Raw genomic sequence first — 26292 nt, 5'->3', positions numbered from 1 at the left:
CGGATCATCACCACGAACGGGTCTTCTCGATAAGGGAAGAAGGCCGTTAGTGCCGGCACGCGTGCTTGGAGCTTCTCGTGCATGTGGTTGAATTCAATGCTCTGGGTTGAGTGAATGGAGAGAGAGAGGGGGAGGAGGGGGCAGCGATGATGGAAACCAAGCGACGGTGAAGACACACCCTATCAACATGTGGCGTTTGCCCTGTGCTGGATTAGCATCAAAATGGCACAAAGCCTGCGATCACCATGTGCACTCACTTTGTTTCGTCTTGCACACCCCTCTCACGCACGTGGCCAAACACATGTTGCTTCCACAAACATTTCCCATCCTTCGCCTGTTCCACTCACCCATTTGTCCCACCCACCCTCTATCATCATCATCATCATCATCATCATCATCATCATCATCATCATCATCATCATCATCATTATCATCATTATCACCGTGATTACGACGTTGTCTGGTGACGCAGGACACAATTGCGCTGACGGTGACTGCGCGAGACAGCGGCACACCGCCGGCGTCCAACTCCACCACCGTGCTGGTGACGGTTCTCGACACCAACGACAGCCCGCCCGTGTTTGCAACGCAAGAGCGCACGGTGACGTGGCGGGAGAACGCCACCATTGGCACCGTTCTCACCACCATCAACGTCACCGATGCCGATGTTGGCGCCAACGCGCAGCTCTCGGCCTCGCTGCTCAACTCTGACATTTCCCTCTTCTCTGTCTCTGTGCAGAGCAACGCCGTTGTTGTCCTGCAGCTCACGGGCGCGCTCGATTATGACACCGTCACCTCCCACACCGTCACCATCCAAGGTACCGTGGTGCCGCCACGGTGGCTGTGTTTGTGTGTTTGTGTGTGGGGTTTGCGCGCAGTATGCGTGCGCTTGAATGTGTGTATGTGTGGTGTGCGGTGTGCGCAGTGTACGCAGTGTGCGTGCGCTTGAATGTGTGTGTCGCGGTTCATTGCCAGTCGCCCACGTGTGTGTTTTTGACTCCCTCTTAAGCTTGGTCCACTCACTGCTTCTCACGCGCATACACCTCCTCCTCCCCACACACACACACTCTTACACCTGCTCAAAACGCCTGCACACACCGTCCACCGCCCACATTCCTCTCTGTGCAGTGACGGACGGCGTGCACACTGCGCAGGCGGTGGTGACCGTGCAGGTGCTGGATGTCAACGACAACTCGCCTGTCTTTGAGCGCGAGTCGTACGCCACGCGCGTGGCCGAGAACTCCGACACAGGCACCATTGCCCTCATTGTCACGGCAACAGATGCAGACAGCGGCGAGAACGGCCGCGTGACGTACGCCCTCACGCCGCCCTCCACAGACTTTGCCATTGACGCCACCACCGGCGTTGTGACCACGCTGACGGTGTTTGACGCGGAGGCCATTTCCACGTCGTTTAACCTGGTGGTGACTGCCACGGACCACGGCGTGCCTGCACGCACGGACACGGCGACTCTGACCATCAGCATTGCCAATGTCAACGACCTTGACCCCGTGTTCTCGCAGGACCGCTACAACCAGTACCTTCCGGAGAGCACGGAGACAAACCGCTTTGTGATCCAGGTGGTTGCTGCCGAGAACGACCAGGGCAGCAACTCGCGTGTGCAGTACAACATCACCAACGGCAACGACGACAACATGTTCCGCATTGACACGGTGAGCCAGGCCGGCAGCATGGTGGGCAACATCTACGCTGTGCGCGCGCTCGATTACGAGAACAAGACGCAGCACACGCTGACGGTGACGGCGACCGACTTTGGCGTTCCACCCCGCTCCTCCACGGCGCAGGTGAATGTGTATGTGCTGGACATCAACGACAACACCCCGCAGTTCCAGCGTCGCTCGTACGCGTTTAACGTGCTTGAGACGATCAAGCGCAACACGCTGGTGGGCGAGTTCCAGGCCACGGACCGCGACAGCGGCCTGAACGCGCAGCTGACGTACCGCATTGTGAACGGCTCGTCGGGCCACTTCAACATCCCAAACAACCGCGAGGGCAAGATGGTTGCGCTGTCCGGCATTGACTACGAGGTCAAGTCGCAGTACACGGTGTATGTGGAGGCCAAGGATGAGGGCGCCCCCTCGCGCAGGGACGTTGTTCCCGTGTACATCACCGTCAACGACACCAACGACAATCCACCCATCTTCCCCAAGACCAACTACTCGTGCGTCATCCCAGAGAACCTCCCGGCTGGCCAAGTCTGCACCACCGTGTTTGCTACAGACGCTGTACGTTGTGGGTGGGGAAGAAAGAAAGAGAGAGAGAGAGCGTGTGTGTGTGTGTGTTTTTTTTTTGGGGGGGGGGGTAGGAAGAGAAGAGCGAGGTGCTTCGTTTGTTTTGTGGCACGTGGCTTGTGACTTGTGCGGTATAATTGGTTCGTTATGCTTGCAAGCAAGCACACACCCCCCACACACACACAAGCACACATACACGTACACCTGCCCACATACATACACTAATTGCCCGTATTCCTGGCTTGTGTTTGTCCTCACTGCAATGCCGACAGGACAAGGCCAACACGCCCAACTCGTTTGTGACGCACACGCTGCTGAACAACGATGACGTGTTCACGGTGGATCCGGACACGGGCCTGGTGACGACCACCAACCCCCTGGACTTTGCGTTGCAGAGCAGGTTCTCGCTCATCATATCTGCCATGGATCACGGCACACCGCCGCTCACGGCATCGGCCAACGTGCTCGTCACTGTCACCCCGGAAAACCTGTTTGCCCCCGTCTTCCGCTCCAACGAATACGAGGCGACCGTCACAGAGGTGCGCATTGCGTGGTTGTGTGGTTGTGTGATTGTGCGATTGTGCGTGGTTGTGTGATGGTGTGTGGTTGCGTGCATGGTTGCGTGTGTGTGCGCGTACGGTCATGGTTGCGCCGTAGGTCTGAGGCGACTCACGTGCCGTGGCCATGTTTTGCCTCGCGCTTTTCTTTCCATCTTTTCCATCTCCTTCTTGACCTCGCTCACGTTACAACCCTCCTCCTCCCCCTCCTCCCCCTTCGTCCCATTACACTTTCTCCCATCCCCCCCCCCAAAATCACTCGCACGCGCTGCAAATGCAGGGCGCCTTTGCGTCGCTGGACATTGTGCGGGTGCAAGCGGACGACGCTGACGAGTTTGGAGACAACCGCCGCGTGTCGTACACGGTGGTGACGCACGACGACCTGTTCACCATTGATGAGACGACGGGCAGCCTCAGCACGCTGCCCACGGGCCTGGACAGGGAGGCCTCGGCTGTGTACTTTGTCACCATCCGCGCGCGCGACCACGCCCTCATCCCCAAGGAGTCGTTTACGGACGTTAAGGTCGTCGTTCGCGACATCAACGACAATCCGCCCACCTTCCCGCAGAACCCGGCAACGTTTGTTGTTCCCGAGGACGCCGCCGTGGGCACAGTTGTTGCTCGTGCGCAGGCGATTGACCCAGACGTTGGCCAGAGCGGCAACATCACGTACTCGCTCGTTGCGCCCACCGCCGTTGTGTCGCTTGACGCGCGCACGGGCGCGCTCACCCTCCTGCAGCCGCTGGACCGTGAGACCACGCCCATGTACACGGTGCGCGTGACGGCGCGTGACAACGGCGCTGCGGCTGGCTTTGCCAACCTTGGCTCGCCACAGGAAGCGTCCATTGTGCTGGTGGTTGGCGACATCAACGACCACGACCCGCAGTTCAACAAGACCATGTTCACGGCCAGCACGCCGGAGAACGTGGCCGTGCACGTGCCCATCCTCACAGCGGGCGCCACGGACGCGGACGCCGGTGCCAACGCGCAGCTTGTGTTCAGCCTGTCCAACGCCAACGGCACGTTTGAGGTTGACGTCACCACGGGTGCCATCAGCGCTGCTGTTCCGCTCGACTATGAGACGCGCCGCACCTACGCCTTCAATGTCCACGGTGCGTACCTACAGTGACCCGTCTCTTTTGCTTTGCGTGCTTTGCGTGCTTTGCTCGTGTGCATGTGTGTGTGTGTGCATGTGTGTGTGTGCTTTGCGTGCTTTGCTCGTGTGCATGTGTGTGTGTGTGCGCGTGTGGGTGTTTGCGCGCCCTTGTATGCGTGTGCATGTGCTTGGGTGTGGTGACATGCAGTTCTGTTTGCATCCGCTCGTTGTCGCCCACAAACACACGTACGCATCATTTCTCACTCCCTCTCATCTCACATTACACACACACCCACACACATACATGCACGCACACACACACACACACACACACACACACACACACACACACACACACACATACACACACATGCACGCACACACACTTCATGAAACCCCTCTTTCTCCACCCCCTCCCCCTCCTACAAACAACACTCCTTGTTGCAGTTGAGGACCGAGGTGTGCCTGCGCGACGTGACACTGCCACTGTGGTGATCACGGTGACGGATTCCAACGACAATGCGCCGGCGTTTGCGCAGATGACATACGTTGGGGCTGTGAGCGACATTGCTGCAGGCGGCAGCACCATCCTTACCGTGTCTGCCACGGACGCGGACGAGGGCGACACCATCACCTACAGCATCCGCAACGTCTTTGGTTACCCGACGCGCGGCTCGGGCATCTTCGAGATTGACGCGTCCACGGGCGAGATCAAGGTGCCTGCTGGCGGCGGCAACTACGACTACGCCCAGACCTTCTCGTACCAGCTGGAGGTGCAGGCTTCCGATGGGTACAACACGGACATTGCAAACGTGCTGCTCTCCGTGGAGAACACGAGCAACGAGCCGCCGGCGTTTGAGTCGAGCACGTACGCGGTGACCGTCTCGGAGACGACGAGCATCGGCACCACCATTGCCGTGCTCACGGCCATTGACGGCGACGACCCGGATCTGCCGCTCTTCTACTCCATTGACGACCAGAGCGGCACCTTCTCCATCGACGAGGCCTCTGGCGCGGTCACGGTGGCGTCCACCCTCCCCGGTGCGCCGTCCGTCCTCAGCATGACCGTCACCGCCGCAGACTCGCCGGACGCAAACGCAAAGACGGGCTCCGCACAGCTTATCGTCACCGTCGCCGACCCCACAGACAACGTGCCCCTGTTTGCCTCCCCCACCTACTCGTTCACCGTTGTGGAGAACGACGCCGCAGCCTCTGTTGGCACGGTGGAGGCCCTGGTGGCGGGCTCCAGCAACCCGAGCGTCATCTACACCATTGCGCAGGGCGACCCAGAGGGGCTCTTCTCCATCCACGCCAACACGGGCGTGCTCTCGCTCACGGGCGCGCTCGACCGCGAAACGGTGCCCACGTACACGCTCGTGGTGAAGGGCACCCTCAACAGCGACGAGGCGACCACCATCGTGCAGATTGTTGTGGGCGACGTCAACGACAACGCCCCCTTTATGCAGTTCCCGCTGTACACGCTGTCCCTTGCCGAGTGCACGAGCGGCGCCTGCCCAACGGGCGCGCTCGCCCTCTCGCCCACAGCCAAGCCCGTCGCTGTTGACGCGGACGCCACGCCCCCGCAGTACTTTGTGTCTGGGGACGCGCGCTTTGTCATGGCCACGGACGGCACGCTGTCGCTTGCCTCTGGGGCGGCCTTTGACCGCGAGCTGGCTGCGGACCGCAACATCACCCTCACCGTGATGGCTTCGGATGGCGTTGCGCAGTCGTCGGCCTCGATCGTCGTCACCATCACCGACGTCAACGACAACGCGCCCGTGCTGCAGTTTGCGGACGGCCTCACCGTCGAGCTGCCGGAGAACACGCCGCTCGGCAGCGTGGCGTACACGGTGCAGGCGACAGACCCGGACGTGGATGACCAGGTCACGTACGCGATTCAGGGCGATGACGCCGTGTTCTTCGCCATGGACCCGCTCTCCGGCTCGCTGCTGGTGTCGGCGCCCTTTGACTTTGAGACGGCCCCGCTCCTGAGCCTCACCGTGATGGCCACCGATGGCGTCCACACGGTCACGGCCACACTCAACATCGACATCTCCGACGTCAACGACCACGTGCCCGTGTTCAACGACACGGACATCACCGTCAACATGCTGGAGAACGTGCCTGCAGGCACGCTCGTGGCGTCCGTGTTTGCCACAGACCAGGACTCTGGCGCGCTGGGCAACGTCACCTACAGCATCTCCGGCGCCACGGACGAGGGCTTCTTCACCGTGGGGCGCACCACGGGGCAGCTCCTGCGCACGTCCAAGGTGGTCTCGTACGACGAGCGCCGCGTGCTGACGCTGAACATCAACGCCCAGGACGGCGGCGACCCGCCCGGCCGCGCCGTGCTGCCAGCAACCGTCACCGTCATCGTGGACAACGCCAACGTGGAGCCGCCCGTGTTTTCGCGGCCGCTCTTCCGAGGGTCCATGCCCGAGCACAGCAGCATCGGCTTCACCGTGCTCAACGTGTCCAGCACGGACCCGGACCGCCCGCCCTCTGCCGAGTACGAGATGCGCTACGCCATTGTCAACGAGACGCGGTTCACCGTGGAGGAGTACACGGGCGCCATCAAGGTGGCTGCCGACCTGGACCGGGAGGCCCTGCTCCCGAACGGCCTGCCGGAGATTGAGTTTGTTGTGCGCGCCACGGACCTGGGCACGCCCCCGCTCTCCTCGGAGGCGCGCGTGCAGATCACCATCACCGACATCAACGACAACCCGCCCATCCCAGACACGACCAACGTCACGGTGTACTTTGACGAGGAGCAGCCGGTGGGCACGCTGGTGTACCGCCTGGCCGTGACAGACGTGGATCTCGGCGCCAACGCGCGCCCGGCCTTCACCATCCTCACGGGCAACGAGGAGGACCTGTTTGAGATGGGCGACTCGGGCTCCATCGTGACAAAGGCCGTCTTTGACCGCGAGGCGATGGGGCACGGCCGCACGCTGGTGATTGGCGTGCATGACAGCGGTGTCCCGCCACAGACGGGGCCAAACGTCACCATCTCCCTCATCCTGCGCGACATCAACGACAACCTGCCCACCTTTGGCTTCACGCAGACGAGCGTCGCCGTGCGCGAGAACGGGCCGTGGCCCAAGTTCCTGCTGCTCGCCAACGCCTCGGATGCGGACGCGGGCCTCAACGCCCAGATCCGCTACTCCCTCCTGCCCGTGGAGATGCGGCAGTTCTTCTACGTGGACGAGCTCACGGGCGCCGTGTACCAGAACACGTCCTTTGATCGTGAGCTGCGCGCGCAGTACGTGCTGACGATTCGCGCGTCGGACCCCGCCAACCACGCCGACGCCACCGTCACCGTGAACGTGCTGGACGAGAACGACAACGCGCCCATGTTCGACCGCACCAACTACACGGTCACCATCGCCGAGAGCAAGCCCGTGGAGCGCACGTTCCTGTCCATTGTGGCCCTGGACCCGGACCAGGGCGCCAACGCGCAGGTCAACTACAGCATCGCCTCGGGCGACCCCAACGGCGTGTTTGAGCTCGACTCCGCCACGGGCGGCCTGTGGCTGAAGCAGCGCGTGGACTTTGAGCAGCTGCGCGGCAACTCCACGTGCAAGCCCAACGTCAACGGCACCGGGTTTGTGGAGTCGATTCTGCTGTACGTCACGGCGCGCGACTCGGGCACGCCGCCCATGGAGACCACGACCACGGTCACCGTGCTGGTGGAGGACGTGACCGACTCCCCGCCCGCGTTTGAGAAGGACAGCTACGTGTTCCACTTCCGCGAGAACCAGGGCTCTGGCGTGGAGCTGAGCCCCGCGCTCGTCGCGCACAACGTGGACTGCCTGCAGCAGGGGCAGACGCTCATGTACGGCCTGCAGGGGTCCAACCTGCCCTTTATGATGCAGACGGCGACGGGCGTGCTTGTGTCGACGGGGAACGTGGACCGCGAGGCGACGCCGCAGATTGAGGTCACCGCAACCGTGACGTCCGGCTCCTTTGTTGGCCTGGCCACGGTTGTCATCATCATTGATGATGAGAACGACAACTCGCCCTCCTTTGCGCAGTCGCCCGTGACGCAGGCCATTGACGAGGTGTCGTACCCGACCACCGTGTACACCGCCAAGGCCACGGACCCGGATGCCGGCGCGTTTGGCACCGTCACCTACACGCTCGCGGACACGATTGACGGCCTCTTCTCCATCAACAGCACCACGGGCGCCATCTCCAACACGGGCGCCCTGTGCGGCTCTGCCAGCTCCTCCTACGACCTCACCGTGCGCGCCACGGACGGCGGCGGCCGCATCTCCTCTGCGCAGGTCAACGTGATTGTGCGCATTGTCGACAACCGGCCCCCCGTCATTGCCAACGAGCTGCCCTCGGCCGCGCTGCAGGAGGGCCTGCCCAGCGACACGCTGGTGACCACCATCTCCGCGGTCGACCCGGACTGCGGCGACTCTGTGCTGTACAGCATCGTGGGCGGCACGGGCACGTCGCGCTGGTTCCGCATCAACTCCAACGGCCAGCTGCTCACCACGGGCCCCACCAACCGCGAAGAGCACACCTCGTTTGACGTTGTCGTGCGCGTGCAGGACGACGCCACGCCCGACCCGGCCTTTGACTCGGTCGTGGTCAAGGTGACCATCCTCGACGTGAACGAGTTTGACCCGGCATTCAGCCTCCCGCTGTACAGCGTGAGCGTGGTGGAGACCCTGGCGCAGGGCATGCCGTTCCTGCAGGTGGAGGCCACAGACAGCGACGCGTGCGACACGTGCCACATCACGTACTCGATTGTGGACGGCGACGACGCTGGCGTGTTTGCCATCAACACCACCACGGGCGAGATTAGCCGCCAGCGCAACCTGTGCCTCAACGACCAGTCGTCGTACACGCTGCTGGTCGAGGCCAGCGACAACGGCTCCCCGGCGCGCAAGGCCTCCGTGCCCGTCCTCATCGACGTGCTCCTGGGCGACGCGCACGCGCCCGCGTTCCCCAGCACCAGCGCCACGGCCTCCGTGGTGGAGGGTGCCACCGTGGGCACGCGCGTGACCACCGTGCAGGCCGTGGACGTGGACTGCGGTGACCGCCTCACGTACACGCTCGAGGGCACGGGGCACCTGCTCACCGGCGACCCAAGCGTGGCCGTGTTTGGCGTGGGCGCCAACACTGGCGAGGTATTTGTGGCCTCTGCCATCCACTACGCTGACGCCAGCTCGTACACGCTCACCGTGCGCGCCACAGACGAGGGCGACAGCACGCACCCGCCCGAGTTTGACGAGCTCACCCTCACCATCACCGTCAACAACACCAACGACAACGCACCCGTGCTGTCCCTGGGCCAGGCCTCCGTCACCCTCTCCGAAGACGCCTCCACAGGCACGGCCGTGACCACGGCCAGCGCCACGGACGCGGATGGCGACGCCGTTGCCTTCAGCTTCGTCTCTGGCAACGCAGACAATGCCTTTGCCATTGACGCGAGCACGGGCGCCATCACCGTGGCCGCGCCCCTGTGCGCGAGCCTGCTTGACACGTACACCCTCGTTGTGCGCGCGACCGATGACGGTGAACCCACGTCCCTGTACACGGACGCCGTGCTCACCGTCACCCTCACCGCGGGCAACACGTTTGCGCCCGCGTTCTCCACTGTACTGTATGAGGCCAACGTGGCTGCTGACGCCGCCCTCAACTCTGTGGTGCTGGTGCTCAGCGCCACGGACGCGGACTGCGAGGACACGACACTCACCTACTCGCAGGTGGGCGGTCCCAGCTCCCGCGTGTCGGTGACGTCTGCGGGTCTCATTGTCGTGGCCTCCAGCTCCCTGCAGCAGGGCGACGAGGAGATTCTGACCGTGCAGGCGCAGGATGGCGCATCCAACACGGATCAGGCCAACGTGCGCGTGCGCGTCGTCGCCGCGGACCCCAACGCGCCGGCGTTCTCGCAGCCCATGTACACGGCCAACGTGGCGGAGAACGCGGCTGCGGGCACCCTCGTCGGCCTCGTTTCTGCCGGCACCGTCTCTGCCACGCACACCTTCTCCATCACTGCCGGCAACGATGACGGCGCGTTCTCGCTGGGCGCCAGCTCTGGCGAGCTTCGCGTGAACCAGGCCGGCCTCCTGTGCGCCGACACAGAGCCGTTGCGCCGCCTCGTGCTCAGCGTGGCAGACACGGCCTTTCCCGCAAGCGCTGCTGGCGTGGCCGTGTTTGATGTGACGGTCACCAACGCGAATGCCGCGTCCCCATCGTTTGCGGTGAGCACGGCGAGCGTGTCTGTTCCCGAGAACACGGCCACCGGCACGGTCATCACCACGCTGGCCGCCACGGACGCGGACTGCGGGGACGACTACGCCCTCACCTACAGCGTCATCTCCGGCGACACGACGCCGGCCACCTTTGTGCTGGACAGCGCAAGCGGCGTGCTCACGCTGGCACGGGCGCTCGACTACGAGCAGGCCAACGGCCAGCCGCGCCAGTTTGTCATGGGCGTGCAGGTGGCGGATGCGGGTGGCAAGACCGACGTGTCCTTGCTCACCATCACCGTGACGGACGTCGACGATGAGGCGCCCGTGTTTGCCAACACGGAGTACAGCGCCGTGGTACACGACGGTGTGGCGGTTGGCGCCCCCGTGCTACGGGTGCAGGCCACGGATGCAGACGCGCTTGCCCTGCCTGTGGTGCATCGCATTGTGTCTGCGACCGGGCCCATCTCCCTGGCCACGGCCGCCTTCCCGTTTGCCATTGAAGTGACGACGGGCAACGTCTTCCCGCGCCACCGCCTGTGCCTGGCCGACCGCAACAGCCCCGGCGTGACGTACCTGCTGCAGATTGAGGCGGGCGACGGCACCCGCACGGCCACGGCCACGGCCAACGTCACCATCCTGCCCGGCAACGCCAACGCGCCCGTCTTCAGCGTGCCGGATGCCACCGTGAGCGTGCTCGAGTCTGTGCAGGCGCCGACCGCGGTGGCCACGGCGTACGCCACGGACGGCGACTGCTTTGACAGCGTGTCGTACGCGCTGCTGAGCGTCAACGGCAACACCAGCGTGCACATGAGCGCGTTTTCCGTGAACGCTACTACGGGCATCGTGACGCTGGTTGAGCCGCTCGACTACGAGGTGCAGGACACCTACGAGCTTCGCGTGCAGGCTTCGGACAGCGCCACGCCCGTGCCCAACACGGCCACCACCACCATCACCATCGCCGTCGGCAACGTGAACGACCACAAGCCCGTGTTCACGCACACGCAGATGTCTGCCAGCGTGACGGACACCGCGTCTGCGGGCTCAGCGATTGGCACGGTCAAGGCGACGGACGGCGACGGCGACCTGGTGCTCTTCAACATTGTCGGTGGCGATGCGGGCTCCGCCTTCCGCGTCGATCCCACCACTGGAGTGATTGTGCGCGCGCTTGGGCCGCTCTGCGCAGCCGACAAGAGCACGTACAACCTCATTGTGCGCGCCACGGACACGGGGACGCCGCCGCAGTCGACCGACACGCAGTTCACCATCACCGTGACGGCGGGCAACGCGTTTGCTCCCGTGTTCACGCAGGACCTGGTGCGGGTGACGCTGCTGGAGACAGCCTCCCTGGGCGACTACGTCACGCGCGTGGAGGCAACGGACCAGGACTGCGCAGACGAGGCGGAGATCCGCTACCGCGTGGTGAGCGGGGACACGACGCCGCCCACGTTTGACCTCGACACGGTTGGCGGCGTGATCACGCTCGTGCGCGAGCTGGACTTTGCCGAGCGCTCCTCCTTCTCGCTGCAGCTGTCTGCCTCTGATGGCGATCTCTCCGACACCATGTATGTGCTCATCAACGTGGTGGAGACGTCGCCCGACTTCCCGCTGTTCACCAGCTCGCGCTACACGGCGGACCTGGCCGAGTCGGCCAGCATCGGCACGACGGTGGCGACGGTCGCCACCAACCGCACCGGCATTGCCTCCTTCAGCATCACGGGCGGCAACTCGGCCGGCAAGTTTGCCGTGGACGCCAACAGCGGCGCCATCACGCTCATGTCGCGCGTGTGCGCTGCGTCGGAGGACGCGTACAGCTTGCAGGTGCAGGCGCAGTCGAAGACGCGGCCCGACCTGCAGTCGTACACGCTGGTGGACGTGAGCGTGGTGCCGGCCAACACGGCCGCGCCCGCCTTCTCCCAGGCCCAGTACAGCGTCAACGTCTCGGAGACGGGCAGCGTGGGCAGCGTGCTGCTGCAGCTGCAGGCAACCGACGCCGACTGCCGGGACGCGGTCACATACCGCATCACCGGCGGCAACAGCAACGGCCTGTTTGCCATCAACCGCGAGACGGGCGAGCTCGCTGTTGTGCAGCCGCTCAACGCAGACGTGAGCAGCGGTGGCGCTGCGCAACACACGCTCACCGTAGCCGCCACGGATGACTTTGCCTCGTCCCCGCGCACCTCCACCGCCACCGTGCTCGTCACCGTCCTCAACGTGAACCAGTACGCGCCCGTGTTTGCTGCCACGTACAGCGGCACGTTTGCCGACTCTGTGTCGACTGGCACGGAGCTCGTGCTGGTCGGGGCGACCGACGCGGACGGCGACAACATTGCCTATGCCATCACCTCCGGCAACACGGGCAACGTGTTTGCCATTGACGCTGTGACGGGCAGCCTGACGCTGGCCGCTCCCGTGTGCTCGCGCACGCAGAGCTCGTACACACTGGTGGTGACGGCGACGGACGACGGCCAGCCGGAGGCACGCAGCGCGGGCACGGTTGTCCAGCTGAGCTTCTCCGCGTCCAATGCGGCGTCGCCGGTGTTTGAGCAGGCCAGCTACAGCTTCACCGCAGACAGCTCCCTCAACGCGTACGCCGGCCGCGTCAGGGCCACGGACGCCGACTGCGACGACAGCATCACGTACACGCTGAACCGCAACACGCAGTTTGCCTTCACCATCCACCCAACGACGGGCGTGATCACCGTGGTCGCACCGCTGACGCAGGACACGCCGTACGTGCTGGACGCCGTGGCCACGGACGCCGGCGGCCGCTCCACGCTCGTTGAGGTGCAGATCACCAAGCAGGCGCCCGCGCCAAACACGCCCCAGTTCTCCCAGAACAAATACACGGTGAGCGTGCCGGAGACAACCGCCACAGGCAGCGTGCTCACGACGGTGGCATCGGCGACCGCCGGGACCACGTACACGTACACGATTGCCTCTGGCAACGACGCCAACGTGTTTGACCTGGGCGCGAGCACGGGCGCGGTGACGCTGCTGGTGGCGCAGTGCGCGCGCACGGCGCCGGCGTACTCGCTGGTGCTGGAGATTCGCGACTCGCGCTTTGATGGCCTGGTTGGCTACGCTGTCCTGGACGTGACCATCTCCAACGTCAACGACAACGCGCCAACGTTCTCGCCCGCCACGCTCACCGTGACAGTGCCCGAGAACACGGCCATGGGCACGTTTGTGCTGCAGGCGACGGCGACGGACGCCGACTGCGGCGACGCGCTTGGCCTGCGGTACTCGATCAACACGCTCGACTCTGACCTGTCTGCCAACCAGGAGTTTGGCATTGACGCGAGCACGGGCATTGTCACGCTGCTGCGCGCCCTGGACTACGAGACGCGCACGCAGTACACGGTGGCCATTGACGCGCGCGACGACGGCGTGCCCTCTCGCGTGGGCCGCCTGACGCTGGTGATCAAGGTGGGCAACGTTCCCGACGAGCCGCCCGTGTTCAACCCGAGCTCGTACATGGTGACGCTGGGGGAGGCCAATGTCATTGACTCGCCCATCGTGCGCCTGACGGCGACCGACCCCGAGGGCACCGATACCGTGAGCTACAGCATCATCGCCGGCAACGTCGACGACACGTTCCGCCTGGACCCCGTGAGCGGCGAGCTGGTGAACCAGGCGCCGCTGTGCGCGCAGCGGAACCCCCAGCATGTGCTCACGGTGCAGGCGACAGACTCTGTCGACACGGCCACGGCCACGGTGACCATCAACGTGTCCAACGAGAATCTGCACGACCCCGTGCTGAGCGTGGATTCCTACCCGATTGTCGTCTCGGAGCTTGCCGGCCCCGGCGAGTTTGTGGCGCAGGTGAGCGCCACGGACGAGGACTGCGGCGACACGGAGGCCATCGCCTTTTCCATCATCAGCGGCGACAACGCCACGGACCCGCACTTCACCATCGACAACAGCACCGGTGTGGTGCGGCTGCTGCGCTCGCTGGACCGCGAGGAGCGCAGCAGCTTTGTGCTTCGCATCCAGGCCTCGGACGAGCAGACGCCCGTGCGCCGCGTGAGCACGGCGCCGCTCGTGGTAGTGATCGCCGACGCCAACGACTCCCCGCCCGTGTTCTCCCAGGCCTCGTACAGCGCAGACGTGCAGGAGACCATTGCCGCGGGCACGACCGTGCTGACGGTGGAGGCCGTGGACGGCGATCGCACGCAAGCGCGCCCCGTCCGCTACACCATCACCACGGGCAACGCGCTGGGCCGCTGGGCCATCGACACCGTCACGGGCGCCATCACCAGCACGCAGGCGCTGTGTGCCGCCGACCAGTCTGTGTACACGCTGACGGTGGTGGCCTCTGAGGGCGCGTTTGGCACCGGTGGCCAGTCCACCTCGGTGACCGTGACCCTGACCGTGCTCAACGTCAACAACCACGCGCCGCAGTTCCCCGTGGCCACGCTGCAGCTCAACGTGTCCGAAGGCGCGGCAGACGGCCATGTGGTGACCACGGTCGCTGCCACTGACGCGGATTGCGGGGACACGGCCGCCCTCACCTACAGCATCGTCAGCGGCAACGTGGCGGACGCGTTTGCCATTGACCCCAGCACGGGCGTGATCAGCATCAACGGGTCGGTGGACCGCGAGACGGCCGCCCTGTACGTGCTCAGCGTCAGGGTGACGGACGACGTTGTGGAGAACCCGCTCACGGACACGATCAACATCCTCATTGACATTCTGGACATAAACGACAACGTGCCCACCTTCTCCAAGACGCAGTTCACCGCATCCATCCCTGAGTCCACGGCCGCGGGCTCGTCGCTGCTCACCGTGTTGGCGCGCGATCCGGATCTCGGCGCCGGCGGACAGGTGCGCTACAGCATTGTGTCTGGCAACGACGACGCCGCCTTCTCCCTGGACCGCGCCACGGGCGAGCTGACGCTCAGCAAGATGCTTGACTACGAGGCAGCAACCACGCGCGACCTGCAGATTCTGGCCTCCGATGGCGGCACCCCGCCGCTCACACGCTCGGGCAGCGTGCGCATCACCGTCACCGACGTCAACGACAACCCGCCCGTGTTTGAGCAGGCCTTTGTTGCCCACGTCGCCGAGGATGAGGTGGCCGACGTTGACCTGGTGCAGGTGCAGGCGGTGGACGCGGACACGGGCAGCAACGCGCAGATTGTGTACTCGATTGTCGCCGGCAACGAGCAAAACTTCTTCTCCATCGACGCGGCGACGGGCATGCTGTCCTTCAACGCCAACGCGTCTGGCAACGCGCCCGTGCTCGACCGCGAGCAGCGTACCACGTACCACGTCGTGGTCCTGGCCCGCGACCCGGTTGTGGCCTCCTTCAACGACACCACGGCCGTCACGGTGCGGGTGACGGACGTCAACGACGAGCCACCGCGCTTCCCGTCACACCCGCTTCGTTTCCGCGTGCCCGAGCAAGTGGACGGTGGCAACACCACCATTTTGCTCCCCGCCACAGACCTGGACAGTTACCCGAACAACATCAGCGTGTTCACGCTCCTGTCGGAGGAGGTGCCTGGCTCCTTTACGGTGGAGCCCGACGGTCGCCTGGTGTCCCTGATCACGCTCGACCGCGAGATGGGCCAGATTACGTACAACGTCACGGTTCGCGTGCACGATGCCGGCAACATCGACTTCCAGGACGAAACAACGGTGATTGTGGAGGTGCTGGATGTCAACGACCACTCGCCCGTGTTCTCCGTGCCCGATTTCTACAGCCGCCGCCTGCCGGAAGGCGACGCCTTCAACGACACCGTCATCCTCAACATCACGGCAACGGATGCGGACAACTCGCCGGCCTCGCGCGTGACGTACGCCATCGTGTCCGGCAACGTTGACGACACCTTCGAGCTGGACGCGGACACGGGCGCGCTGTGGCTGCGAAAGTCGCTGGACTTTGAGACGAGGAGCCAGTTCTCGCTCAACGTGTCTGCCTCCGACAGCGGCACGCCCGTGCACACCACTTACATCACCGCCATCATCTTTGTTGCCGACGTCAACGACAACGCGCCCGTGTTCAACCAGACGAGCTACGAGGTGCACGTGTCTGAGGACGCGAGCGTGGGCGACCTGGCGCTGCAGCTGGTGGCCACGGAGCGGGACACGGTTGCCACGACTGTGATGTACAGTATTGCGCTCGGCTCGCGCGGCGACTTTGCCATCAACGCCAGCACGGGCGCCATCACCGTTGCGTCCGCGCTTGACCGTGAGACGTTTGCCACGTACCAGCTGCTGGTGCAGGCCACGGACAACGGCATGCCACCCAACGTTGGCTCCGTGGAGGTGACGATTCGCATCGACGACGTCAACGACAACACACCCGCGTTCCCCAGCGGCACCGCCACCACCTCCTTGAGTGAGAGCGCAGCCAACGGCACGCTCATCACCACGCTGCAGGCGGTTGATGCTGACGCGGGTAATGCCAGCGTGATCAGCTACTTCCTCACGGAGACCGACCCCGTTGCCCTGGCGAACTTCCCCTTTGAGCTGCGGAAGGACGGTGGCCTGTACCTGAAGACCCAGGTCGACTACGAGTCGCAAACCACGTACTCCTTTGGCGTGAGCATGCGCGACCACGGTGTCCCTGCTCGCACGGGCAGCGGCACCATCACCGTGAACGTGCTTGACGCCAACGACAACGCGCCCGTGTTTGGGCAGTCGCCGTTTGTCGCCACCCTTGGGCGCGCCGCGGCCGTGGGAACGCCGATCTTTCAGATCAACGCCACGGACGCAGACTCTGGTCCTAACGCGCTCCTGCGGTTCTCGCTGGTGTCCACCAGCCACCCGGGCTACGTCAGCCTGGACCCGGCAACGGGCGTGCTCACGCTCACCCGCTCGCTGTGCGGCTTCACGGACGCCGCGGTGCAGCTGAGCGTCATGGCCCGCGACGGCGGCATCCCCGTGATGCAGACGCAGGGCTTTGTCAACGTGCGCGTGGTGGAGGAGAACACGGCCGCACCGGCGTTCAACCAGACGCAGGTGAGCACGTCCATCTCCTCTGGCGCAAAGGCCGGCGTGCTGGTGGCCACGGTCATGGCCACGGACGGCGATGCGGCGTGCGGTGAGACGAGCGGCATCGCCTACAGCATCCTGGACGGCAACGTCGGCAACACGTTCACCATCGATCGGCTGAGTGGCGAGGTGCGCACGGGCCGCGACGTGTCCTCGGACCTGCCCACCGCGTTCACCCTCACCATTGAGGCGGACGACCAAGGCCGGCCGCAGGCCAGGCAGGGCACCATGACGCTGCGTGTGCTGGTGGTGGACGAGCTGCTGCCCACCTTCTCCATCTCTGGGCGCGGCTTCCTCATCGGCAACACGGCGCGCAACGCCAATGGCGACGTGCAGCAGCAGTTTGGCCTCCTGGTGGACGCCAACGTGCTGAGCACAGGCACCGTCACCACGCAGTTTGGTGCCCTGAGCGCCTCTGGCAACTTCCGCGACGCGCGCAAGGACGCGACGACGGTGCGGGCGGTGCTGCTGAACGATGACGACGAGGTGTGGTACGACGACGCATCCGTCCGCGTGGCCTTGCAAGTGCGGGATGAGGACTTCTCCTCCCGCCTCTCCGCCACCACCGTGCGCGTGGAGCTGGTGCCGGACCAGGCGCTGCTTGACATCCAGAGCTCGAGCATCTCCAAGCAGTGCACCACCAACGTCAACACGGGCGTGTGCTCGCTGACGACCGCGGACCTGCCCGCGGCGTACTTCGTTCCGGGCGAGGACCACCGCGTCACCGTGCGCTATGGCATCGCCGGCAGCACCATGACTGACCTGGCATCGGTGCTGCTGCGCCCGCGCATCAGCGTGTCGGATTCGCTGTACGTGGACGACGTTGTGCAGGAGCTGCCTGGCCGGCCCGTGTACCCTGGCCAGCGCTTCCGCGCCACCGTGTCCACGGACGTGACATACTACGTGACGACGTTCACGCTCTCCTTCACCACAGACAGCAACATTGCCCTGGAGCGCATCAACATTGACTCGTCGCTGTGGAACTCCATTGTCACCGAGTCTGGCTCGACCACGGTCATTGCCGCCAACGCCGTGCCGGACAAGATTCAGCAGGGCGAGGTGGGTCGCCAGCAGCTCATTACCATCGACTACATTGTGCAGTCTGGCGCTACCACGGACGCCTTTGCCTCCATGAGCATGGTGGTGGAGGGCCTTGGCAGCACGCGCGTGTCGCGTGTCAAGGTGCGCGGCCAGACGGGCTCTGTTGCCGGCACCTTCATCTCCCGCTCGGGCACGGGCCGCACCGGCCAGGTGTACATTGCCGCCAACGGCGTGCGCGGCGTGATTGCCTACGCAGCTCAGAGCCAGGTGGTCAACACGGCGCGGCTCACGGGCAGCGCGCAGACGGTTGGCATCACCACGCTCGCGTGCTACGCCTGCCCGCGCTCGTCGGCCACCGCGGCCTGCAGCGACTCGTGCTCGTCTGCGAGCGCCAGCTGCAGCAGCGCCAACGCGGCTGTGCTGCAGACCTCGGGCTGCTCCATGCGCCTGGACGGCACGGAGACGAGCGGGGCCACCAGCGCGGACGTGGTTGTCACCATTGGCAGCGCCTCCACGCGCGTGCCCTTCAAGGTGTGGCACCCGGCCACGCCGCTTGCCCTCACCACGAGCGATGCCAGCCTGGGCCAGTTCTCCGAGTACCGCGACGAGGCCAACGCCTGCGCCGCCATCTTCCAGTCGGCGGACATTGCTGCCCACGCGGACTTCTCCCTGGGCTCTGGCTCGGCCGTGGTGACGGTGGATGTGACGGAGACCGTCAAGTCGCGCCTGGCCGTGAGCAACGGTAACGTGGCGCTGAGCAAGACGGCGTCCCCGCCCACCATCACGGGCCAGAGCGTGGGCAGCGCGCAGGTGTCTGTTGTGACGAGCGATGGCCGCACCGTGGGCACGACCGCCGTCGACGTGACCACGGACCCCGTGGGCGTGATTGACCTGAACGTCGTGGTGGCCTCTGAGCTCACGCTTGAGGAGCCACAGTCCACGACCACGTACGCCCGGTCCAGCTCCCCCGCCGCGCTTGCGCAGTACTCGCTCAAGCTTGACGTGGAGGGCCGCATCGGCCACGTGATTGCGTCCGCCGTCATGGACGACGGCACGCGTGTTGCCGTGTCCTCGGCCAACGGGCTCATGCTCACGTCCTCCAACGCTGCGGTGGCGTCCATCATGCCGGACCAGGTGGTGGCCGGCACGGACTCTGACAGCGTGCGCGTGACGGCGGCGTGGCAGGCGTGCGGACAGACCATCGCCACGCGCAACGTGGACCTCGAGGTCACGCTGGCTGACCCGATTGGCGTGGAGATCACGTCCTCGGAGAGCCGGATCGTGTCGTCGGCGGACCCGCTGGCCCGCGAGAGCTCCATCAAGACGTTCAGCACCGTGCGCGTGTTCCTGCTGTACGATGGCAACCGCAAGAAGGAGATGACCCTCGACGACCGCATCGAGTACCGCTTGGAGGACAGCAACGGCCTGTTCACCGTGGAGCGCAACGGCGATGCCCAGCGCATCGTGCCCAACTCCAACGGGGACGTGGGCACGGGCCGCCTCTTTGTCACCTTCACCAACCTCAACGAAACGCTCCTGCGCAGCCTCCCGGGCAACGGCGTCAACGTCAAGGTTGTCAAGCTGGCTGGCGTGAGCGTGTTCTCCTCGCCCTACCCCACGTACTCTGGGTCAGCCTCCGTGTCTGAGACGACGCTGAGCCGCATCGGCCCAACGTCCGTGCGCCAGAGCGCCGTGCTTGCCATGACCCTGAGCATCTCCGACGGCACGACCCTGTCTGTGAACACCCACCCGGAGACGAGCTACGTCACGTACAGCGCGGGCACGACCACGCCCAACAACAACGTGGTGGCCATTGGCGACTCTGGCACCATCAAGCTGATGGAGGCCCTGAACGAAGGCACGGTGGACCTGATTGGTGCGTTTGCCGGCGTGGAGGCGTCCTCGCTGCAGATCACCGTGGACGACCAGAACCCCGTGCAGGTGACGCAGCTGAAGAGCTTCTCCTTCGTCTCCACGCTCACGGGCGTGATTGACCAGCAGACGTCGCAGGCCAAGCTTGCGTGCGTGCTGAGCGACGGCACGGAGTACTTGACGCTGTTTGCCAACAACGGCGACCCGACGCTGCCGGGCCTCATCTCCTTCTCCCTCAGCACGACGCAGCCCGCAACCGTGGACGCTGCGCGCGGCACCGTCACCCTGCGCGGAAACTACCACGAGAACGTGGTGCTGACGGCGAGCGCAGTTGGCACCTCCGTCACTGCGACGAGGTCCTTCGCGTGCAACTTGCAGCCGGCCTTTGCCGACATTGACCTGGGCGACAGCAGCGGCATCCCCGTCAAGCCCGCCAGTGTGGGCGACACCATCACCGTGCGCGTGGCCATGAACGTGGCCAACACGCCGTTTGGTGCCTTCACGCTGCGCATGTTCTACGACGACGCCAAGCTGGAGGCCGTGGACAACGGCCTGACGGAGGGCGCCAACTGGGGCGGCGGCCCGCTCGTGGCGCAGACCAACGACCCGCCAGGCGAGTACGTCGTGTCCGGCTCCCCAAGCGACGCCACGCAACAGGGCGCTGCCTACCACGTCGCCACCATCAAGTTCAACGTCATCGGCACCGGGCTCACCCAGATTCGCGGCGTTGTGGAGCAGCTTGTGGAGGCGGACATTGTGTCTGGGCAAACGCCGATTGGCACGCCCGACCGCGACTTTGTGGCTGGCCTGGTCAACGTGCAGCTGAGCGCGGCCCGGCGCCGCCGTCGCAGCAGCAGCAGCAGCAGCAGCAGCAGCAAGGAAGACGTTGTTGCAACAGTGAACGTGCCACCCTCGTTTGTCCGCTACACGTCGGCAGGCAAGCAGCAGAAGAGCCAGCGCGTGCTGTCGCGTGGCCGCCGTGCAGACACGTGCGGCAGCGACGCAGAGACGGGCGACGCCAACGGCGACTGCGTGTTTGACATTGTTGATGTGGCGTACACGCTGCAGTACGTTGTGGAGGACCTGGTTGGGTTCACGGGTACGTATGGCCCGGCCTTCCTTGCCTCGCCGCCCTCGTTGCGGCAGCTGAACAACATGGATGCGGACCGCAACGGCCTCATTGACAGCATCGATGCCTTCTACTTGGCCAAGGCCTCCGTGCAGCTGTCGCGCTTCCTCAACGACCTCACCGTCAAGCCCATCAACGTAACGAGCGATGCCGGGTGTGTCGTGTACCTGGAGGCTACGGTGCTGCAGAAGGGTGACGTGGGTGACACCGCGCCCGACGCCCAGCAGCAGACGTACGTCTTCTTTGACCTCGCCTCCAAGCAGTCCGCCATGACCAGCCTGTTTGCCTCGTCGGTGGACGACTGCCCGCAGTGCCTGGGCACCAAGGTGGCTGGCATCGACCACACGGGCCAGTCGAACGGCGTGTTTGGCGGGCTCATCCGCGCGGAGCGCGTCAACCCGTCTGCCGGTGTGTATGCGGCCGCCATCCAGACAGACATGACCACGGACAACGTGGGCTCCATTGGTGTCTCAGTGGTGGTGGTCACCCTCAACTCCAACCTGCGCACAGACCCCACGCGCATCGAGTTTATCGTCGGGCCGCCCGAGTCTGTGACCCCGCTCCTGTACCCGGACACCATCAACTTCAACCTTCCCGTGCGGGACAGCCAGACGCTGGAGGTTAACGTGCCGGGCTACAGCCCACTCACCACCCTGGACAACGACGTTGCCACGAGCGAGTGCACCAACTCGTTCTCACCCGTGTTCACCCTGTCCACGTACACGTTCTCGCTTCTGGAGAGCTCCCCGGCGCTGTCGACCGTGGGCACGGTGCAGGCCACGGACGATGACATTGGGCTCTCCGCGGAGGTGCGCTACAGCATTGTTGACCGCACCGACGACCCCGTCACGTTTGAGATTGACCCCGTGTCGGGCGAGATCACGCACACGCTGCCGCTCGACCGCGAGGCGCGGGCGCAGTTTGTGCTGACGGTGCAGGCGCAGGACCAGACGTTCCCCTTCCACACCACCACCGCCACCGTGTCCGTCATTGTGGAGGATGTCAACGACAACCACCCCATGTTTGGGCCGGCGCTGCAGGGCGACGCCACGTTTTACCCCGCCAACACGTCCAACCTGGCACACTACGAGGCCAACGTGCGCATTGGCACGCTGCAGGACACGGTCGTGCTGCAGCTCAACGCCACGGACCGCGACACGGGCAACTTCTCCGTGGTCCGCTACTCCTTCAAGACGCCAGACGCCGGCGGCGGCGAGTACTACATTGACGAGGAGACGGGCGAGATTGCCGTGAGCGCGGTCATCGTGCGCGAGCAGGGCGAGACGGTCACGTTCCGCGTCACGGCCATGGACTTGAACGGCCTGGCGACGGACGCGGACGTGACGTTCCACCTCATCTACACGTTTGACATTCTCGACTACACGTCCACCTACACGGGGCTGGGCGGCACGTTTGAGGCCGCCCTCGCCTCCGGCACCGTCTCGCGCGCGTTCACGTCTGTGCCGAGCGCCATTGACCAGGTGCGGGTGGAGCTGCTCACCAGCAAGGTGTACCATGACGACGCGTACGTGCGCGTGTCTGCGCAGGTGCGCACGGAGCACTTCTCGCCGCCGTCGCTGCTGACGGCGGTCAAGGTGCGCATCACTCCAGACGCGGGCCTGGCCTCGGACCTCGGCGTCGCAGACCCAAGCACGGTTGCCGTGGAGCAGGCCTGCACCGCGGGCTCCAGCACCAACCAGTTTTCGCGCCTGGGCGTGTGCACGGTGAACGTCGCCGTGCCCGCGGCATGGTTCACGGTGGCCGGTGTCGGCCGCACCCTGACCGTGCAGGCGGGCTTTGAGGACGAGCGCGCCCCGCTCACGCTGCTGCCCTCTGTGTCGCTTGTGCAGGAGCAGCCCTGGACGCTGAACCGCAACATCCTCGTGGAGCTGCCCACGCACCCCGCCTTCAAGGGCAAGGTGCTGCGCGCCAATTAGGCCATGTCCGTTAGTGTCCGAAGGAGTTCTGTATAAGTCTCCGCTGTGTACTCTCCCACGATGAGGAACGAGTGTGAGATTCGAAACCAGAACGCAACACTATGTGATACTTGCTTCCAGTAGCGTCGCCTAGGTCATACATATCAGGCGAATTCCGGATATAGGTTGGTTTTAGAAAGCGTCCGTTACTACGATATGTCGGACGGCGGTTCGCGAACCCACTTCGTACGCTCGATACGTACATGGTGAAAACTTGCTGGCACGGCGGGACTCCGAACGAGGATCAGTTACAATTGACCTCGGGAAGACCATTATCACATCCAGATACACACAGTAGGATTATGAGTCTTAACAGCTTGTAGAAAAAGGAGCACTCTTGGGGGTTCCGATGAGGCGGCCAGTCGACTTACCGATGTATCAGTCAGGTATACCTGATTTGTCTGCGAATTCTCCAGTGCTGCATATTTGTCGAAACGACCTGCATCGTCAACGGCGGGGAGCAGACGTTCCCGCTGCGCATCGTGACCAGCGACGCTGCCGGCGACATGCAGCTTGTCACCGGCACCACGGGAACGCCAGGCCTGTCCTGCAGCTCCCGCCACCCGCACGTGTGGGACGTGAGCAGTGACTGCTCAAGCGTGGTCCTCGCTGGCGACGAGACGTCTGGCATGACCGGCGCCAGCATCGCCGTGTCTGTGCGCGACGCCGTGAGCAACACCACCGCCAACGGCGACTGCCTTGGTGAGGTGTGGGCGCCGCAGCTGCCGATTGAGCTGCAGGCGGACAACCCGATGCTGGCGCGCGTGGCCGGGTGGCAGTGGTTTGACGAGGACGCGTCCACGTGCCGCGACAAGTTCCAGGACACCCGCATCCACGCCTTTGCCATGTTCAGCCGCATGGAGAGCGGCGCCGGCGCCGTGCGCGTGCGCGTGACCAAGGACGTGAGCGGCGTGCTGCAGGCGCTCGACGCCACGGGTGCGGCGCAGTCCACCGCCATCCAGATGCAGGGCAACGTGGCGCGGGGCTTCCGCCTCGGAAGCGCAGTCGTTGCCGTCATCAACCCGGCTGTGCCAGAGCGCACCATTGGCAACACCACAGTGGAGGCCGTGGGCAGCGTGCCCGTGCCGAGCCTCGGCGGCAGCACCGTTGCCAGCCTGCTGGTGGACGAGCTGGAGCTCATCGTGTTCACGGACATGACGGTCAAGCCGCTGTACAGCCCCTTCACGGGCCTGGCGTCGGCCTCGGTCGTCTCCATCTCGCAGGCGCTGGACCAGGAGCAGGAGGTGGGCAGCGTGGCCGCGTTTGCGCGCTTCCAGGACGGCTCGCGCATGGTCGTTGGCCCGGAGACTGGCCTTCGCCTCTCCGTGGACCAGGCGAACCGCGGCGTGATTGCTGTGCCGTCCACGGGCGACCTCGTCTTTGACAACAGGCACGTGCTGGCACAGGGCTCCGGCTCTGGCAATTTGCTGAGCGCCACGTGGACGGTGCTGTGCGAGTCACCAAACGCCGATCCGGAGACAGACTCGGTTGACCTTGTTGAGTCGAGCGCGTTCGTGGACGTGACCATCCCCGCGCCCACGGACGTGCGCGTGACGGGGGTGGACCCCTTGCTCACGTACGAGAGCGACGACGCCGCAGCGGCGGGCCTGCCAACGGAGAGCGAGATTGGCGTGGCGCTGGTCTACGACATTGGCAACGGTAACGAGCAGCTCATTGACATGGCCACCGACCCTCGCACCGTGTACGACCTCTCCGGCGCCAACGGCGTGTTCACCATCTGCGCGGACGAGGCGTCGCTGGAGTGCAGCCCGCCGGCGGACGGCTCGTTCTCGCCCGTGATTCGCCCCATTGCACCGCAGGCCAACGCCACCAGCGGCGCGGGCGGCGCAGGCGTGCTCACCATCCGCTTCATCCACGTGGACATCACCGTGAGCGTGGACGTGGAGGTGGTCGCCGCCACGGGCGTGCGTGTGGCGCTGCGCCCGTACCCGTCGTACGCCAACAGCAACAACGTGACCGTCTCATCGCTCAACCGCTACTTCAACCCCAACGACGCCGCGGCCACGGTCCGCCAGCAGGCGGCCATGAATGTGGCCCTCACCCTGTCCAACGGCGACTCGCTGGACGTCACAACGGGCTGCAGCGCGCGCATCCTCAAGCCCGGCACGGGCGTGGTGGAGACGGGCATTGTCAGCGTGAGCAGTGCCAAGGTGATTTCCGTGCGCAGCGGTCAGGACGCCACGCTCGCCTCGCGCGACCTGCAAGTGGACGTGTCTGCGCGCTTTGGCTCGTTTGATGCGCCGGCGCAGCTCCTCACCGTCACGGACCGCGCCGTGCGCGTGCAGCAGCTGATTGACCTGCGGCTGCCGGGCAAGGCGGTTGTTGACGGTGCGTATGTGTTTGAGGGCATTGCCAGCCGCGCGCGCAGCACCATTGCCATGGGCGCCATCTTTGACGACGGCACCATCCGCAACGACTTTGTGGACGCCACGACGGGCGCCCTGCTCCTGCCGGGCTCCCTCTCCTTTTCCGTCATCTCGGACGGCTCCACCGCGCCGCTGTCCGTCAACGCGCTGGCGCAGGCCACGCTGCAGGGCACACGCGCCTCGCAGGTGGAGGTGGTGGCCCGCGTGCTCGACAGCCTCGTGTCCGGCTCCACGGCCATCATCTGCAACCTGCAGCCGGACGTGGGCGACTTTGACCTGGGCTTCACTGGCGGCTACGCCCTGCCGGCTCAGGCGCGCGACGACGAGTTTGAGGTGCCCGTGATCATCAACACGGGCGGCGTCAACCTGGGCGCCATTGACCTTGAGATTCGCTACAGCACCGCCTTTTTGGAGGTGCCCACCACCACCACGGGCCCCAAGATCACTGAGGGCGCTGGCTGGACCAAGGGCATCTTCCAGGCCGTGGTAGACCCGCCAGGCGTGATTCGCGTCGGTGGCGCCGTTGACCCAGAGGAGACGGTCGCCGGCACATCGGTCGAGCTTGCTCGCATCACCTTCCGCGGTGTCGCCGCAACGCCCGCCCGCAACCCGGCGCAGATTGTTGGCTCTGTCATCACCTTTGCCACCAACGACCTGCAGGGGACTGCCATTGGTGATGCCACGCCACGCGACGCCGTTGCGGGCCAGATTCAAGTGCACATCACCGTCTCCTCCACCCGCCGCCGCCGCCGCAGCAGCAGCAGCAGCGACGTT

The 26292-nt window shown here is 65.0% G+C and overlaps 1 protein-coding gene across 1 annotated transcript in view; it reads left to right on the top strand.

Annotated features, from left to right (window-relative positions):
• The window catches only part of PTSG_08442 (PRCDH1 protein), a gene marked incomplete at both ends in the record, with an annotated part of 32380 nt that overhangs the window by 1775 nt on the left and 4313 nt on the right, over positions 1–26292 (top strand). The window contains 7 exons of the mRNA XM_004990633.1: positions 162–289; positions 473–818; positions 1129–2246; positions 2525–2791; positions 3090–3921; positions 4353–23074; positions 23518–26232. Of these exons, the coding sequence (XP_004990690.1) occupies positions 162–289; positions 473–818; positions 1129–2246; positions 2525–2791; positions 3090–3921; positions 4353–23074; positions 23518–26232 (24128 nt within the window). The remainder of the gene's footprint in view (positions 1–161; positions 290–472; positions 819–1128; positions 2247–2524; positions 2792–3089; positions 3922–4352; positions 23075–23517; positions 26233–26292) is intronic.

The sequence above is a fragment of the Salpingoeca rosetta genome, assembly GCF_000188695.1.
Source record: "Salpingoeca rosetta unplaced genomic scaffold supercont1.23, whole genome shotgun sequence".
In the NCBI taxonomy this organism is placed as follows: domain Eukaryota; class Choanoflagellata; order Craspedida; family Salpingoecidae; genus Salpingoeca; species Salpingoeca rosetta.
The sequence above is the reverse complement of the archived record's forward strand: the minus strand, read 5'-3'. Positions and strand labels throughout refer to the sequence as shown.